The following is a 15,275-nucleotide window of genomic DNA, read 5'->3' on the forward strand; positions in this document are numbered from 1 at the left end:
AAATGATAATCTGGATGAAGAGATAAATTTGATGGTCAGCATTTTCTCGTCTCATTTCTGCAGTAAATACCTTGATGATACATTTCAGTGTAAAACGAGAAATCCCTACTCCAGTTTCATTAATCACAGTGAGTATCCCATCTCATATCTGTCTTTTTCCATTTGAGGGACAGTAGCCATTCATGAACCGCCATCAGCAGTTCAGTCCAGCAGCATGACCTTCCCTTGCCATCAGCAAACATTGAAGCAATGAATCTACTGTCCATTTGTGCTTCAGATTGGGTTAGATAAAAGTTGAAACTCCGTTCAGTTCTCCACAGGCTAGAATGACATCAAGTCTGTAGCCAATATTGCTTTTACTGCTACTCCTGGATATTTGGGACCCACTTTGCTACACGGGTTATAACGGTGAGTTCAGTTTGGAGAGCTGGAATCCAACTCTCCACTACCCATGTGGGATGGAACAATTTGCTGGAAAATGGCAATTCTTATTGAAAAAGTTTATGGACGGTGTAATTTCTGTTCCATATACAGCCAATACTCCCACTCTTTTCAACCAAATACTTCTGTGTGCTCTGCTCGGATCTGCTAGCTCTTTCAAGCTGTGAGTTGTTCTTTTGTTCTCCAAGTCCCTTCTTGTCCAACAATTCCTGCAGTGTTTCCCTTATTTCCTGCTTTCACTCATGCATATTTGTACTCATTAAAATACCTTATAAATTAAAATCCCTTCCTCAACAGCTCATTTTCTAACCTCCATAAGGCAGCCAAATTCCTCCTCTGTATCCATCATCTCAATTTCACATCCATTTCCTCCCAGGCTGCATAAAATTTTGGCTTCCCCAAACCCCTTCTCCCATCATTCTCTTCACCTTCTAAAACCCTGCCTTTGCCCACTTACACATTTTCTCCTTTGTTGCCTTTCCCTGCACCTTCCTCCTTTCCAGTTATCCCACTGGCATTCACTCTCCTCTGAACACCCTTGTTGTAACAGTTGTCAGAAAAAAAATACGTTTATCACTTCTCTTCCCAATCTGCAAGTCACTCTTCTTCTCTGTCATGGGCAACTGTACTGTTTGCCTCCCAGATCTGTTTTTCTTCTCCCAAACTTCCCAAACCCATATTCCCCCAACCTCCCCCTGCTCCTTTCGTGCCCTCCACGACCTCTGTCCGACCCCAGCCCCCACCACACACCCCAGAGTCCTCCAGGAAAAGCCCTCCCACACTGACGCCCCCGGACCGCCGCGGCCCCACCGCCACGCCTCGGCACAGGGCGAGGGCGCGGCGGGGCCGGGCCCGACCGTCCGCGACCCCCGCGCACGCGCACTCTGCGGAGCGCCAAGCGGGGCGGGAGCGCCCCCCGGGGACGCCGGCAGTTGCCCCCTGCGCTCACTGCGTGCCCTGCCCTGCCCTCTTCTGCTCTTCCCGCCGCCGGCGGCTGGCCCCAGGGACCCTCCACCCACGAAAGACGGGGAGACATGGCTGCGACTCGGTGGGGGGCGCGGCGGCGCTCGGAGTGAGCCCCCTGTACTTCCCAGAGCCGGGCCCTGCCAGAGCCACGGAGCTGCTGCCGGTGGGGCGGCGGGGCCGCGCCGGGCGCCTGTTGCCACGGGAAGAGCGGGAGCTGCGGCGGACGCGCGCGGCCCCTCGTCCCCCGCCGCCGTGTGGCCATGGGGGGGAGCTGGTCCCACCTCCCTCACAGCGGCCGGGCGAGGAGGCAGCCGCCGGCGCGGGAAGAGGGGCTTCGGGGCTTCTCCCTGGCCGCTCTGTGTCCGCACGGCGGCGTCGGGAGGAGGGACGGAGGGAGGGAGGGCACAGCTCGTTTCCCGCCCCCTGCTCGGTCTCTTCTCCTCCCTCTCCCCGTTCCTCCTTCCCTCCCCGCCGCACCGGCGAGGCTGGGAGAGCGGCGCCCGCCCAGCGCCCGGGGCTGCCGCCCCGCCAGGACGGGGGAAGGAGGCGCTGCCTGCGGGGAGGAGGCTGGATGAAGGCTTGCGCCTCAGGGCGGGTTGGCCAGCCCCTCGGGCATGAAGGGGACCGCGGGGACTCTGCCCTGCCCTGCAGCCGAGCGGGGACATCAGGTAACAGCCCCGCGCGCTTCGCTCCCGTCCCGTCCCGACTCGCCTCAAGTGCCGGGAGCGGGCAAGTGTCATCTGAAAAGCTGCCCTCCCAGGGCTTGCCGAGGGGCGAAGGGCAGAGGGGGAAGGTGAGGAGGGAGCCCTCGGTGCAGGGTTGCACATCTGTTTATTGCCGATCTCGGCAAGACCCTCTTGGTGCTCTAGAAACTCAGTCGCGCCCCTGAGGCTGTGCTTTTCGCGCCGCGGGGAGGCGCGGAGGGCTGAGGGGCGCTCGTGCCGCCGGGGTCCCGCGGCTCCGCGCCCGCGTTCGGCGGCGGCCGGCGGGGGAGGGTCCGCGGCGGGGGAGGGGGGGCTTCGCTGGGAGGCGTGCGGCGCGGCTGCCCCTGGGCAGCGGGTGCCGCGGCTGCCCTTCGCGGGGCAGGAGCGGTGCTGCCAGCGCGTCGCTGAACTTGTTTCACTTTTGCGTCCTCGGCTGCCGTTTGTTACTGAGAGGTAGGATGTTGGCATCTTTAACAGTCACATTTTAGTCTTCTGTGAAATTTGCTTCCCTCCTTGTGTCAGCTTAAATATGTTTAGGAAAAGAAAACTAACAAAACATTACCAGAAAAAAAATGCATAGCAATACACCTGAGACTTAAGTATATGTGTTGTGTTGTATGACACAACTGTAAATCACTGCTGCTCTTTCTGAATCACACTTCGGGGCTTTTTAACTGAACATTTGTGGATTAAGTAAAAACTTTTAATTTAATATGTGGATTATCATGTACGCTATTGGAGATTAAATCCTGCTTTAAATGTTTCACAATCATTTCCCCCTCTCCCCTTTCTTCATAGTTTATATAAAGGACAATAAGTCTGATTTGTATTTTCTGTTTAGTTCTTCTAAAATCATTTAAGGAATAAAAAGTGAACAGGGTGCCCCACAGAGGTTCTAGGTACCTTTGTTATAAAGTAGGGAAAAAATTCGAACCCTTTTAAAGAAAAACAAACAAAAATTTTATACCCTCAGAAGTCCCCTTTCTCTCCTGCCCAGATAAAGAGCTCTACACTGCAAACTGCTCTGAGAATGAAACGATTTCAGCAGTTTCAAATAAGGCAAGGTCCCTTTCACAGAGAATGTTCTGCACTAACTCCCTTGGTTAAATACGAGAGAATCTACCTTAAGAATTACCAGATGCAGTTCTGTTTTGCTTTCAGATTTTTCAACAACCAAGATTATTCTACAATTTTTGTTGCAAAAGCCAAAAGAGAAATTTAAATGCAATGAGCTTAATTTCACTAGATCAGAAAAGCCTGTATAGCTTTTTGGTTTTTGGATTTTTTTTATTAATATAAAAAATTTGGAACCAAATTTAGAGGAGCATTCAAAAGCAGACGAGATTAAGGAGCATACATCTGTTTCTGCAGGTAATGGCAATGGTTGTTTGTTGGACATTGATAAGGCACTCTACTTAGGGTGATTTTCAGCCTGGGACTTTTCTTAATAAACACACAGTTGTATTCCCTAAGAAGGTCTGTCACAGTTAATGACCCAATGCAGCTTGGAAACTGCTTTATGTATGCTCAGTTTTTTATTAATGGACTTTTATATTGCATTAAGCTGAGAGAGGGCTGAGGAAAGATAAGTATAGGCATGTATAAACCTTGATATGCTTCCAACTTTTGTGTGTTTTGTTCTTTGGTGGGGGGGTTGGGTTTTTTTCATTGTAATATAACACCTCTCGGCTTTCATGCAAGTCATGCGAGCAGATTTTTTTAAACATACGAAAAAAATTTGTATTGTAAAATGTTCTGTAGTATTTACTTCCTTAAAAAGATAGATACGACTAGGGCATTATAATTTTTCTTGACAGGGTGACAGTTAAAACTTGGTTTGCATAGAAGCGAGCACGTGTAGTGCGTTAACAGAAGGTGTAATCCTAAACTGTCGTTGACTAACTTTTCAACATGTTTTTGTGAAAGTGAATATATTGCTTGTAAAATGGCTGTTAGGATGTAACTAAGAGGTAAGGAGGCATTAATGTAGTGAGCTAGAGTCTAATTTAAGATTTTGAGTATGGATTTAATATTTGGGTGCCTATGGATTTAGTGCTTAGTTCTGTAAACTGGTATGTGCATTAATTTTCTTCATATCAGCATCTGAGTTAAACTCACAAAAGTACTGTTGATGCAGCAGTGCTTAAGCTACAGAGAGGTGGAGTGTGGAATCTTGTCTTTTATAACATCCTGAAGCAAAATGCTTTGTTTGCTAATAAGCTTTCTGTTCTGATAACATGTCCAAATTGTATGTAGCTATTGCTATCAAAAGCTGAGCTCGTGTTAGGAGTCAGGAGCTTAAAGATAACTGTGTTGAACAAATGTTCTTTTACAGCATGTGAAATCTTAAGCAGTGAAAATGGCCAGGTGAAGCAAGGGACGCATATAAAATGCCATTAAGGTATGGAAGTGTGGGAAGTTTGGTAAAAGGAGGGAAAAAAAAAAAAGAAGGATTTTAGAAATTGGGGGTTTTTTGGACATGAACTTTTGCCATAAAAACTAAGTTGCCAGCTTTTGAAGATAAGAGATACCTTGAGGATTTAGGGTAAAGGTATATCTGGACAAACAGTTGACGTATTTGCTTTTACCTGAAAACTGTGGTTGCATATATGGCATTTTTCTTGTACTTCTGTTTACAAACCTTGTACTGCTATACTTCTAAAGCCTTTTTTTGAAGGCTTCTCTTAAATCACGATAGAAAATTTGTTACTTTGTTGTTAAACCTGTCTGGTGTGGTTGGACTAGGTAAATTCATGGTTAAATTGGTTTACATAGTGTAGTGTGTCTGTAGAAGCAAGAGATTGATACAAAAAGGAATCCTGACTAAAGAAAATTCCATCTTGGTGACCAGATCCATCACCCAGGCACTGAGGAGTTCTGTAGAAGCTGGAAATCTGTAGAAAGTGAGAGCTAGCTTTTAGGAAAGGATTCCTTCTGGTGGTCACAAACAAGTAGTAGTCCTGCAGAACAAGCAGAGTCAGCTTTCGCTTTGCATGCCCATTCTGGGTGTTTTCCGTGTCTTCTGTTATATCTCTACTCAGTCTTTTCTCAACTGAAAGGCTCCTAAATCTTTAATTTTTCCTTTTATCCTAATTCTTTAATTTTTCCTTTTATCCTAATTCTTTAATTTTTCCTTTTATGTCACCTTTTCTAGACCTCTGGTAGTTAATATTTTTTGCTGAATTCCTTTCAGTTCTTCTGTATTCCTTAGGCAGAGTACCTTCTATAAAAAATAAAGGTATAGCCTTACCAACAAGTAAACTGTAAAGATCAGTTTACACTTCAAGGCAGTGTGTTGTCTTTTACGCAAGAATATTCTATTGCTGATCACTTCTAGCTCTTGGTAACCAGCCACCAAAATACCATTTGAAGAATAGCTACATAGTATTTGTCCTCATCCTGTATTTTCTCAGTTGATTATTGTTAGCTAAACTATTTACCTTCTTGAATTGCATCTTAATTTTCTCCTAGATCATGTCTTCAGTTTAGCATGATTATTCTGAATTTTAGTGCTGTGTACTAGGAATTCTAGCTCTGGCTTCTAGCTGTCCTTGGCTAATGTCACGCTCAGATTCGACAAGTATACTCTGTCATTTAAGTTATTAATAAAGTGATAAGTATTATCTATCAAGGCATCAGAGGAGAAAGTCTTCTGGTTTGTAAATGAATTGGTAATAATGATTCTCTGAATGTGGTATTGTAACCTATTTTTAAAATAAAATCATTGCAATGGGTTTCAGGCTGTAGGTACTATATGAGTGCATAAACATGGGTATTGTTGGCTGTTACCAACTATTATAAAGCCTGAAGTAGGAGTAGTACATATTTCTGTTGTAAAGGTTTTGTTACAAAACATCACAGCTTTCAAGGAAAGAAAGTGCTTTTGAGGCTTCTAGTTTAGAAATTATTTTTAATACAATAATTTTCACTGAGCAACCAACTACTTTTTCCTGAATGTGAGGTCAAAATACGCCTGGGCAATGTACCTTGCAATCCTATAATGTGAACTGTTTGTAATTGCTGCCCACAAATCTCTCAAATACACAAGGTAATGTAAGTGCTAGTTTTCAGTTTCTGACAATTATTCATAGTAAGTGACTTTAGTCAGCAAATAATGGGGAATAATATGTCAAATTACTGAGCTGTTTGATAACTACTATGTTTTAGATAATTTCTAAAGGTCATGCAAGGTCAACATTTATACACAGTTATGAAAACATGAGAGGAAAACTACCTATAATATTAAAAAACCCCAATTCACTGTTAGGGTGTATGTCCCTGAAAATCTTAGCAATCTGAAGTCTCTTAACATCAAACGTAATGCAACGACTATTTGTTAAATTTACCTGCTTTCTGCTAATACGTGGAGGTTTAGATTTAACAGAGTGATACTGAACATCTAATTATCTTTTTTTCCACTTCAGCGGAGAGACTCACCATGATGCTCCAAATTAATATATTTGTCAATATTGCTGTTAAGTCACATAACAGCCTCTGAAATTGAAGAATTATTTTGTAAACCGCAACATATGTAAATAATACAAAAATGTCCAAATTACTAATTTGTGGTTTGCATTAAGCATTCGCTACTTCAGAATATGAACATTTATCATAAACAATTCTGAAAGCTTCATAATATCATGTCTGTATAAACCTGGAGAGACGGCTTCTCTTTGTTTTCTTAGAGTTGATCTATGGAATTTGGATTTTGTATAGTGAACACCATTACTTTATTATCATAAAAAGTTACTGGTAAAAACATGTTTGTGTGGTAGAGAAGTAGATAGCTTTTAGAATAGAAGAGTTTTGGGGAAAAAGTTTCAAGATTAAAGAAATTGTACAATGTGTACAAAGCAAGCATGGATTAATTTAAATTATGAAGCAGCATGTATATATATTTATGATAAACCCAGAAATTGGCTTATATTGTGGTAAAAACTCCATTATTTGATTTCAGAAACAAGGAAATTCTTTGCAGAAATATCTGGCAGTTTCTTGAAAATAAAGTTATTTGTGAAAAATGTAATATGTGAAAAATCATGGCATAATGTTTCCCTGTTTCCCTGGCTTGATTTCTTTATACACAACACTTCTTGAGGCTATGAAGTTTTGCCGGTAGATTTTTGCTAGGAGATTTAAAGATGCTTGTATTTTTAATACATATTTTTCAGAGGTGCATATGCACATAAATAAAAAGCACGTAGTGTTTTCGTGGTGCCAGTTTCAAAAGCTGCAAGTATTTGAATCAAACGCCAAGAAAAAAGAATTGAAATGGAAAGATCTGACTGATGAAATAATTTTTTTTCTGGAATCTCACACTCCACTCTCAAAAACAAACTCCCCGAAATAATTTCAGAAAGAAGGCTGTAGGCAGTCTTGAAAAGGCTATGGTAGCAGCCATTGTGTAAGTCCAGAGATGTCCTGACACCTCCTCGTTGTTGGAGCTGACATTGTGTTCTGAAGCCTTCTATTTAGAAAGAAGGTTCAGTTTTTCAAAAACTAAACCAGTTTAGAAAACTGGCCAGAGTCGCCTTTTTTTTCTGAAGTGCATGGTCATATTATTACTGCTCTTGGGACATTCATTGTTGGATGACCTGTGTTCTTCACAGACCTAGAAGGAAGTCAAGCCCAGTTACCTACATTACTAGAGGTCTTCTCAGGATCTTTTCAGGCATGTGATGAGTTCACTAAGCCTTGTAGACAATGGGATCTCCTTTTTCCCTTAGTTCCCTTAGTTCATCAGCTGGCTAATGCAAGGTCATCCCAGAAAGTTCTTCGATTGCTTTGGTCAGTGCAAGACAAGTCAAATTGAAGAACCTTAATGGTCTTGTCAGTGTGAAGAATACTCTCCTGTTCCTATCAGTCTATAAAATTCTTTGAAGCCATTATAGACACCCATGTTGTGATTCCACCAGATGCATCATAATGGCCTGAAACCATTGGGTATTGGTGGGAAGAAACATTGTGGTTGGGGAATTACTTCTGTGTGTATGTATGGTATATCTGGTAGTGTCTGGTATGTGTGCTGTATGGTAGCGTGCATATTCCTCGTGCTTCATATTCTCCAACTAACGTTTTATGGTAAGTTCACTCATATGGCAGCTGCTTGAGCATTGAGCAATTATTCCTTCAGACATCAGGGCTTCATTTTTCTGTGAGGTTAACAAAACTCATGACAGTGTGCTTCTTCACTTATCCCAGTCAGTGAAAATATGGATGCTTACTGCATAGGTTGGGACTTGTCTGGATCAAGATCAATCATGTTCAGAGAGGCAGTTGCTTTGTTTCAGCGTTCTGAATTTCAGGAAGTCCAAAATGCATGCAAATTATTTTTACAGCAACTTCAGGAGCTGCTGATGAGAACTGACAACTCTTGATAGTACTGTGTACTATGTCAACCAAAAAGCGAGGGGAACCTGGTCTCCTTTGTCAGGAAAACATGATATTTTGGATATATCACCAGTGAAATTAACATTTTATCAGTTAGCTTACCTGGTTCCTCAAGCTCTTACAGATTAGTTCTGCAGGATTTTGAGTTTGTTTTGGTTTGGGGGTTGTTTTTGTTTTGTTTGTTTTTTAAATAAACATGTCTCTCTTGAAACTGCCTTATTTTGGTTAGGGTTTTTTTTTTCCTTGCAGGATTTAATTTCCTCCTACTGTTTTTGCCAAACTGGAAAAACTATATTTTGTCACATATATTGGGTACTCCATCCATAGAAGGAATGGGAGATCAGCCAGTCTGGAAATATTTAGAGCCAGATGTCTGCAGTCTGGCTAATTACTTAAAAAGGAGATTCTGAAATTTTAAAGAAAAAATTTAATTGAAAAGGCTAGAAGAACATGAAAGCAATTTTGTTGTTGAGCATACAACAGCTTTTCAAAAGAGCAGATATTTGTATGTTTGCAAGTGGAATGAGCTAATGGAAATTGTGGAAGTTTTCCTCCATCCCAAGAAGTATTATAAAGGAAGACCATTGATCATTTGAGTTTTTTGTTTTGAAAAAAGTATTAATATATTCAAAATACAATTGAAGATTTTTGTAAAAGAAAAGAAAACGTAATTTCTTCAGCAGTTTGTCCCAGGCAAAAATTATTTACTTACTGTGCATGTTTTCACTGTTTTTATTTAGGGAAAGGATGGTCTACAGTAAAGCCTTAGTTTGGAGACAGAAAGGAGAGAAATAATATAATTTCTGTTCTTACCTGGAAGAATGGTGCAAGCAATATAGATCACTCCATATGACGTGTGTAATGACTGACTTTATCATTGCAATCATGAAAATATATATGTCTGGTTTTAGCAAAGCACTTGATGCTTTGGCTTCAGCACCCAGTTTCCTGAACAGTTGAAGAGTTATGAAGAGCAATTCTGACATTCTGCAGGGGAGGGAGGATTCTTTTCATTCAATACGGTTTAATGTTTTTAATAAATGATATATTTTTAAGTGAAAAATACATGCTCTAAGGGAGGTTCTACTTTTAACTGACAGAGCAGAACTACTGTATGTGTTTATGAATCATTTGCTGGTTTTATGAAGCTCACTTTCTGCTTTACATTGTCACCAGCATCAGCAGGGAGGATGATAAGCATCCTTGTTCCAGTTATTCTATAACAGACAGGGAAAATGGATGTTACCAGTGAAGTGTTGGGATAAGAGAAACTGGAACATACGCTGTTCAATGAACTCATGCTGACTGGTACTAAACCACGACAAAGAAGAAAGCTAGTAGGAAGGTGAGAGCTTTAGCTGAATAATAGTGAATTAATCAAGGCAGTTGCTACTAAAACAGCAGCATTATCTCCCAGGCATGTAACTTTCATTCTCAGTAGATCCTAAGTAACTTCTCAGAGGATGTTTGCTTTAGCCCTTGCCTGCAGTCATCTGGTTTTGAACTGTTGATATTTCAAGTTTGATACTGTTGGATTCTCAAAGAGGAGTACTGGAACTATTGAACTTAACTCTCTGAAAATGTGAGTTTACGGCCCATTGATAATCAGAAAAGTGAATGAAGTATTACAAATTAGTAGATTAGGAACCAAGAGCAGTAAAAAAAGTATATAATGGAAAAAAATGATGTGTTCCTGTTAACTGTAACTGCCTATGGTATTTAAAATTATTCTCTCTCAAAAAAAAAATATCAGTTTATAAACAAATCAGGGAAAGGCAGGAAACATCAAGGAGATGCTATACCTCCTTCAACAGATGATCAAACAGATTACAACTCTGGATGTAAAAGACTTGCTAAAAGGTAATGTGACATAAGCCAGTGATGTTGAGTAGCATGAAAAAAAGGTGAAGATGGCTCATTATTCACTGTTTCTCTTTGGATTACAACATTCAGTGAAATTATCAGTCAGCAGTAAAATAAATTATTAAGTAATTAAGCTGTCAAACTCATAGCCACAGGATGTTATAGCAGGCACACGTATAAAGGACCACAAAACAGGTGAGTTCACTGGTAGCTGTCAGGTGGAAATGGTCTGGAGGCAGTTTCTGGGCTAGGAGTTCTCTTAGTCTCAAACATAGAGAAGGACATGCCAATGACCGAAGTGTCCGTCCTTGACCTGTTCTTACATTATTTTTTTTGTAAGCATCCTTTTTATCAGAAACAAGATAGTAACTTGATACACAAAATTTGGCCACCGTTGTGTTCAGCTGTATGCTGTAGATGCTGTGTTCAGCTGCAGATGGACACCTGTCTCAAAGGAATATGTTCAAATAGCCTTCTACTGGAATCTAATTAAATTATCTTGACAAATGTAGTGTTTTAATTCAACAGCATTCAATACTTTCTTCTTGTTCATTCTGTGTGGAGAAAGTTATAGCACAAAATTTAGATGATCTGAATCACTTATTGCTCCTAAAGCATCATTAATAGTCATGACGTTAAGTTACAGTACTGGTTGGTTAAAACGCCACTAAAAAAGGCCAAAAAAAGCTGTGGTTTGGGGGATAAGTAAACTCCCTCATCATTGCTTTTTCAAGGGTGGAATTACCAAGGTGTTTCAGTCAAGTTTTGCAAAGAATTTGCCCAAGATATTAATAAGGACTTCTTGAGTTCCAAAAGATTATTTAAGGTTAAGCGTTGTAGATGTGCTTCAGTTCTTGATGCCACTGAACATTGCTTTGAAATCTATGACACTACTATAGTATTGCACAGGTATGTATTGATTCCAATGCATGGGCATACATTAAGAAATTGAAAATGCAATTAAAGATACTACATTTTAAGAAGTATAGTTGATTTCATGTTAATATCAAACATTGCATGTTTAGGATTATAGCAAACTCGAGGCTACTGAGATCTTGAATTCTAACTTTTCAAAAGAACGGCAAAATCAAATTTACTCAGACCAGCAGTGAAACTCTGTTCCTACCCCCCAACTAAAATAACAGGGCTTCAAGGAAAACATACATTTATGGGAGAAGGTCTTTTTCTGTTTCTTTAATAATATCATTTTGTTAGCCTCTTCTTAACAGCAAATTTGGCTGACAGCTGAAGCAAAATAGCAGTCTCATCAGACCTGCCTTTTTAAAGGAAGTCATTATATTTGTGAAGTGTCTGCAGTAACCCATCAACATGGGTTACTGGGTTCTTAATACTGTATGATTATGGTGTATATATGATTCTGCTTTTTGTCCAGTGTTCACCTACCTTTCTAATCCATATTTAGAGACTCTCTTCATAAGAATAGGAATAGATGGTATTTTTTGAAACACTAGCCTTTGAGCAATAAATGAAGTATATGTAGATGATAAGGGAATTCTTACTCTCATTGCTTTCTTATTCCCATAAGTGAAGGATAATCTTAAATCTGAGACAAACGAAATATCTATACTAAAAGAAAACACCCCTCCCTCCCCTTAAGTATGGTGCTGTATATGTCTATTATCTTCTGGTTAATGATCACTAAACTGTTCCCTGTTTTGGGATTATCTTTTCTTGTGTTAATCTGTTTAAGACACAGGGGGTGTCTACCACTTTTTATCGGAATTGTTACTGTCATTATACAATGTCTCTTACACAAAACTTACTGAATTCTTTGGAATATTTTGAAAGTACATGTAAATTATGGCGATTTTTGTCTGGATCCATATTCAGGATTTTTTTTTTTGGTGTCTGAATGATAGGTTAACTTGCAGCTAGTTCAGTCAGTAACCCAAAACCAGCACCTGTTGTTATCATTTGCTCAGCTGAGTCCAAAAATATGCTAATAACAAATCCATTCAGTTCCCCATTCCAACAAAAAATGCAAGTGTGCCTAAGCATGCCAGTGAATTCTTGTCTCAGGTTGCTTATAGACTTGGCACCTGCACATATATCTTTGAGCATGCTAGACTCTTATCTGTGGTGAATGCAAAACAGATTGGAGACCTCTATTGCCAGATAATAATTTCTGGACATGCATGCTGATTCATGTGTTTTCTGTAGTCCTTTCATCAAGCTGGTGATTAAGTGCAGAAGAATTTTCTCATTTTCCCAGCCCATGTTTCCAGCAGACATTTGCTGCATCCACTCTTGGCTGGCAGGCTTACTTCAAGGTCCATGCCTATCCAGAAATCAGCCCCTCATGCAAATATCCAAGAGTTGAGGCCATCTGTGGAATCTGCCTCTCATCTATTCATCATTAGGGTTTATTGATTGTCCTGTCATTTTCAGGTATAATCTCTGACTCAGGGTCAGTCTCTTTACCATGAATACTGCAGCTTCCAGCTCACTGTGTAAATGATGAGCATGGACTCAGAGTCTTTCTGCACAGTGTGCAGGAAATCCTAATTAACAGCAGAAGTGACTAAACTAAAATAATTTTTATGGCTGCATACAAAATCCTGTTCTCATTTAAATTTCACCTCAAAGAGTTTTTGGAATACCTAGGGGGGTTATAGGGATACAGCTTTGGATGAGTTCACTACAAGCTTACATCACAGCTATGTCTAAGATTCATTACTTTTTCCTGGCAATTATGTTTTCATTCATGTGGCAAAAAGTTATAAAAAGATAATATAGATTTCTTAGTTAGCAGAAGACTACTCCTTGCAACCTGAATTTGTCTTGGCAGGTTGAGCTACTATGTGGTTTTTCCGTCTCTTACTTACGAACGGCAACAATCAAACTAATATTATTAACAGTGGCTAAGGAAGCTACAGATATTTTTGACATGTCTTCCATATGCAGATTTTTCACAGGGGTAAAGATCCTGCTGAAACTTAATCTCAAATATGAAGGTATCTCTCAACCAGTGTAACTGTCTGCAAAACAGGATCCTTCCTGTGAATTGTTAATTTTGAAGGAATTTTGAATCCAATTTCAGTCTATTGAGACCTGCTAAAACTTTGAAAAGATTCAGAAACTATCACACACACTGTCTTCAGGCTTGATCTGCAGTAGTGTTCTTTCTGAGAAATAACCTGCTTGTCAGCTTGCTTCTTATTTACCAGAGGAACGGCGTAATTGTCAGTATGCATATTTAATAAATACTGTGCTTGTTTGTAGCTGATAAAAACTTTTGGAAAAGGGTTCTGAGACTACTTTTAATGTAGACAATCAGGGCACAATTCAGTTGATGAAGATGGACATCTGGGCCCTGCGGTGTCCTATCTGGCCAGTAGCAGTTGCTGTAGAAGGACAGGAGTCCCCCATATTTGGTACCTTTGTGTAGATGCCTCAGATACTCTAAGACACCTAAAATACTAATACTTTTATTTTTTTTTTAGGCAATTGAAAAAGTCCTCAATTGACAGAGTAGAGTTTTGCTGACAGGTAGACATGTCCATGGAGATTTTTTTCCCCTCCAGCCTTGATTTAAATTGCACTCTGATTTCCCAAAGCCAAAATGATACTACTTAAAAATGTTCAACAGCAAAATATGCATGTGTACATTAATTTGATGAGTAAGAAATTGTGGTTACTGTACATAAAAGCCACGATTTTGGGGACTGCATTGTAAAAAGGTATTTATGTGTATAAGCACACCCATATTCTGTATCTTGGCCTCTCTTCCCCTTTTTTTCTACCTGTAATCTTCTAAGTTTGGAATCTGAGTTCATCAGGAATTTATTGATAAAGGAAATGGTTCAAAGTGGTTTTACCCTGTAAAGTCCTTCAGGTTCTGGAAATGCATGAAATACCTATGCTGCCCCAGTTGACCCCATTGATTGAAAATTACCAGGTTGCCTTTTTGGTGCATAGAATGTGAGTGCTAAAAATGGAAAATACGTATGTATGGCAATAAAAAAAATTACATAAGCAGTAAGTAACCATTTCTTTCTTGATTCTCTTCCATTCTACAGTATTCTCCAAAGACAGTGACTATATGAAAGCAATAAGTAAAACTATTGGTGAGAATATTTTTATTATTTTACCGGCAGTCATGAAAAAAGAAGAAAATGCAAACCTGACAATAGCTGGATTGACTGAAGTAGTAACAAGTTATCTCTACAGTCAGCTGCAACAGATATCACATAGAAGTTGCCTGATCCTGGTAGCGTTTGGAGAGACTGCCATGACTTTCTCGAGTAACTCGGAAGATGAATTCATACTTTCTGTTCATTGTTTTGAATAGCATATTAATGCAGACATTATTCTAAAGGAGATGCTGGCATGTCTTTTCCTTCCGCTTGTTTTGGATGTAAACTCATCTAGCATTACATGAATTATGCTTTTTCACAATCTAGGTCTTTAATGAGGAAAAGAAATCACAAGATAAAATTGAGATGCTCCAGGCTTTTGTCACAAGAAAGCAATTGGTACTGCATGAGAAATAAGGACAACTGGTGATATCTTCAATAGTCACAGAAGATTAAGGAAGCAGAGTGATCCTAATGGAAAGAAAAGAATATCTCTTTTTCTTGTAAAACAGTCTTACACTGTATCATTATTCTCTAGAATCAGTTGACAGGAACAAGTGAGAATCTTAAACTGAAACTATGTGTTGATAATAGGAAGAACATAATGCTGCTATGTAAAAATGTCTGAAAGATACTCAAAACAATTTCATTTATCTACTCATAATGGGTATTAAAATAATAATAATTTTCTGATAACAGTTCTGGGAAATGGTATGCTCTCATAGTAGGTGAAGTAAGTCTCCTTTAACATGGAAGGGATGATTTTGTTATCTCTACTAAGTGGCAGTATATCCCAAGACTGTGGGATCATACC

The 15,275-nt window shown here is 39.9% G+C and overlaps 1 protein-coding gene across 12 annotated transcripts in view; it reads left to right on the top strand.

Annotated features, from left to right (window-relative positions):
• The first annotated feature begins 1,768 nt into the window (after positions 1–1,768).
• Positions 1,769–15,275, top strand: part of SGCG (sarcoglycan gamma) — a 144,611-nt gene continuing 131,104 nt past the window's right edge. The window contains exon 1 of one of the 12 annotated variants that reach the window (XM_075083604.1): positions 1,769–2,075. Coding sequence is in view for 1 of the 12 variants with exons in the window: in XM_075083656.1 (XP_074939757.1) it covers positions 2,022–2,075 (54 nt within the window). In the remaining 11 variants the exon portion in view is untranslated. The other 11 variants (XM_075083613.1, XM_075083594.1, XM_075083584.1 and 8 more) reach the window with 11 other exon arrangements.

The sequence above is a fragment of the Phalacrocorax aristotelis genome, chromosome 1 (assembly GCF_949628215.1).
Source record: "Phalacrocorax aristotelis chromosome 1, bGulAri2.1, whole genome shotgun sequence".
NCBI classification, from domain to species: Eukaryota; Metazoa; Chordata; class Aves; order Suliformes; family Phalacrocoracidae; genus Phalacrocorax; species Phalacrocorax aristotelis.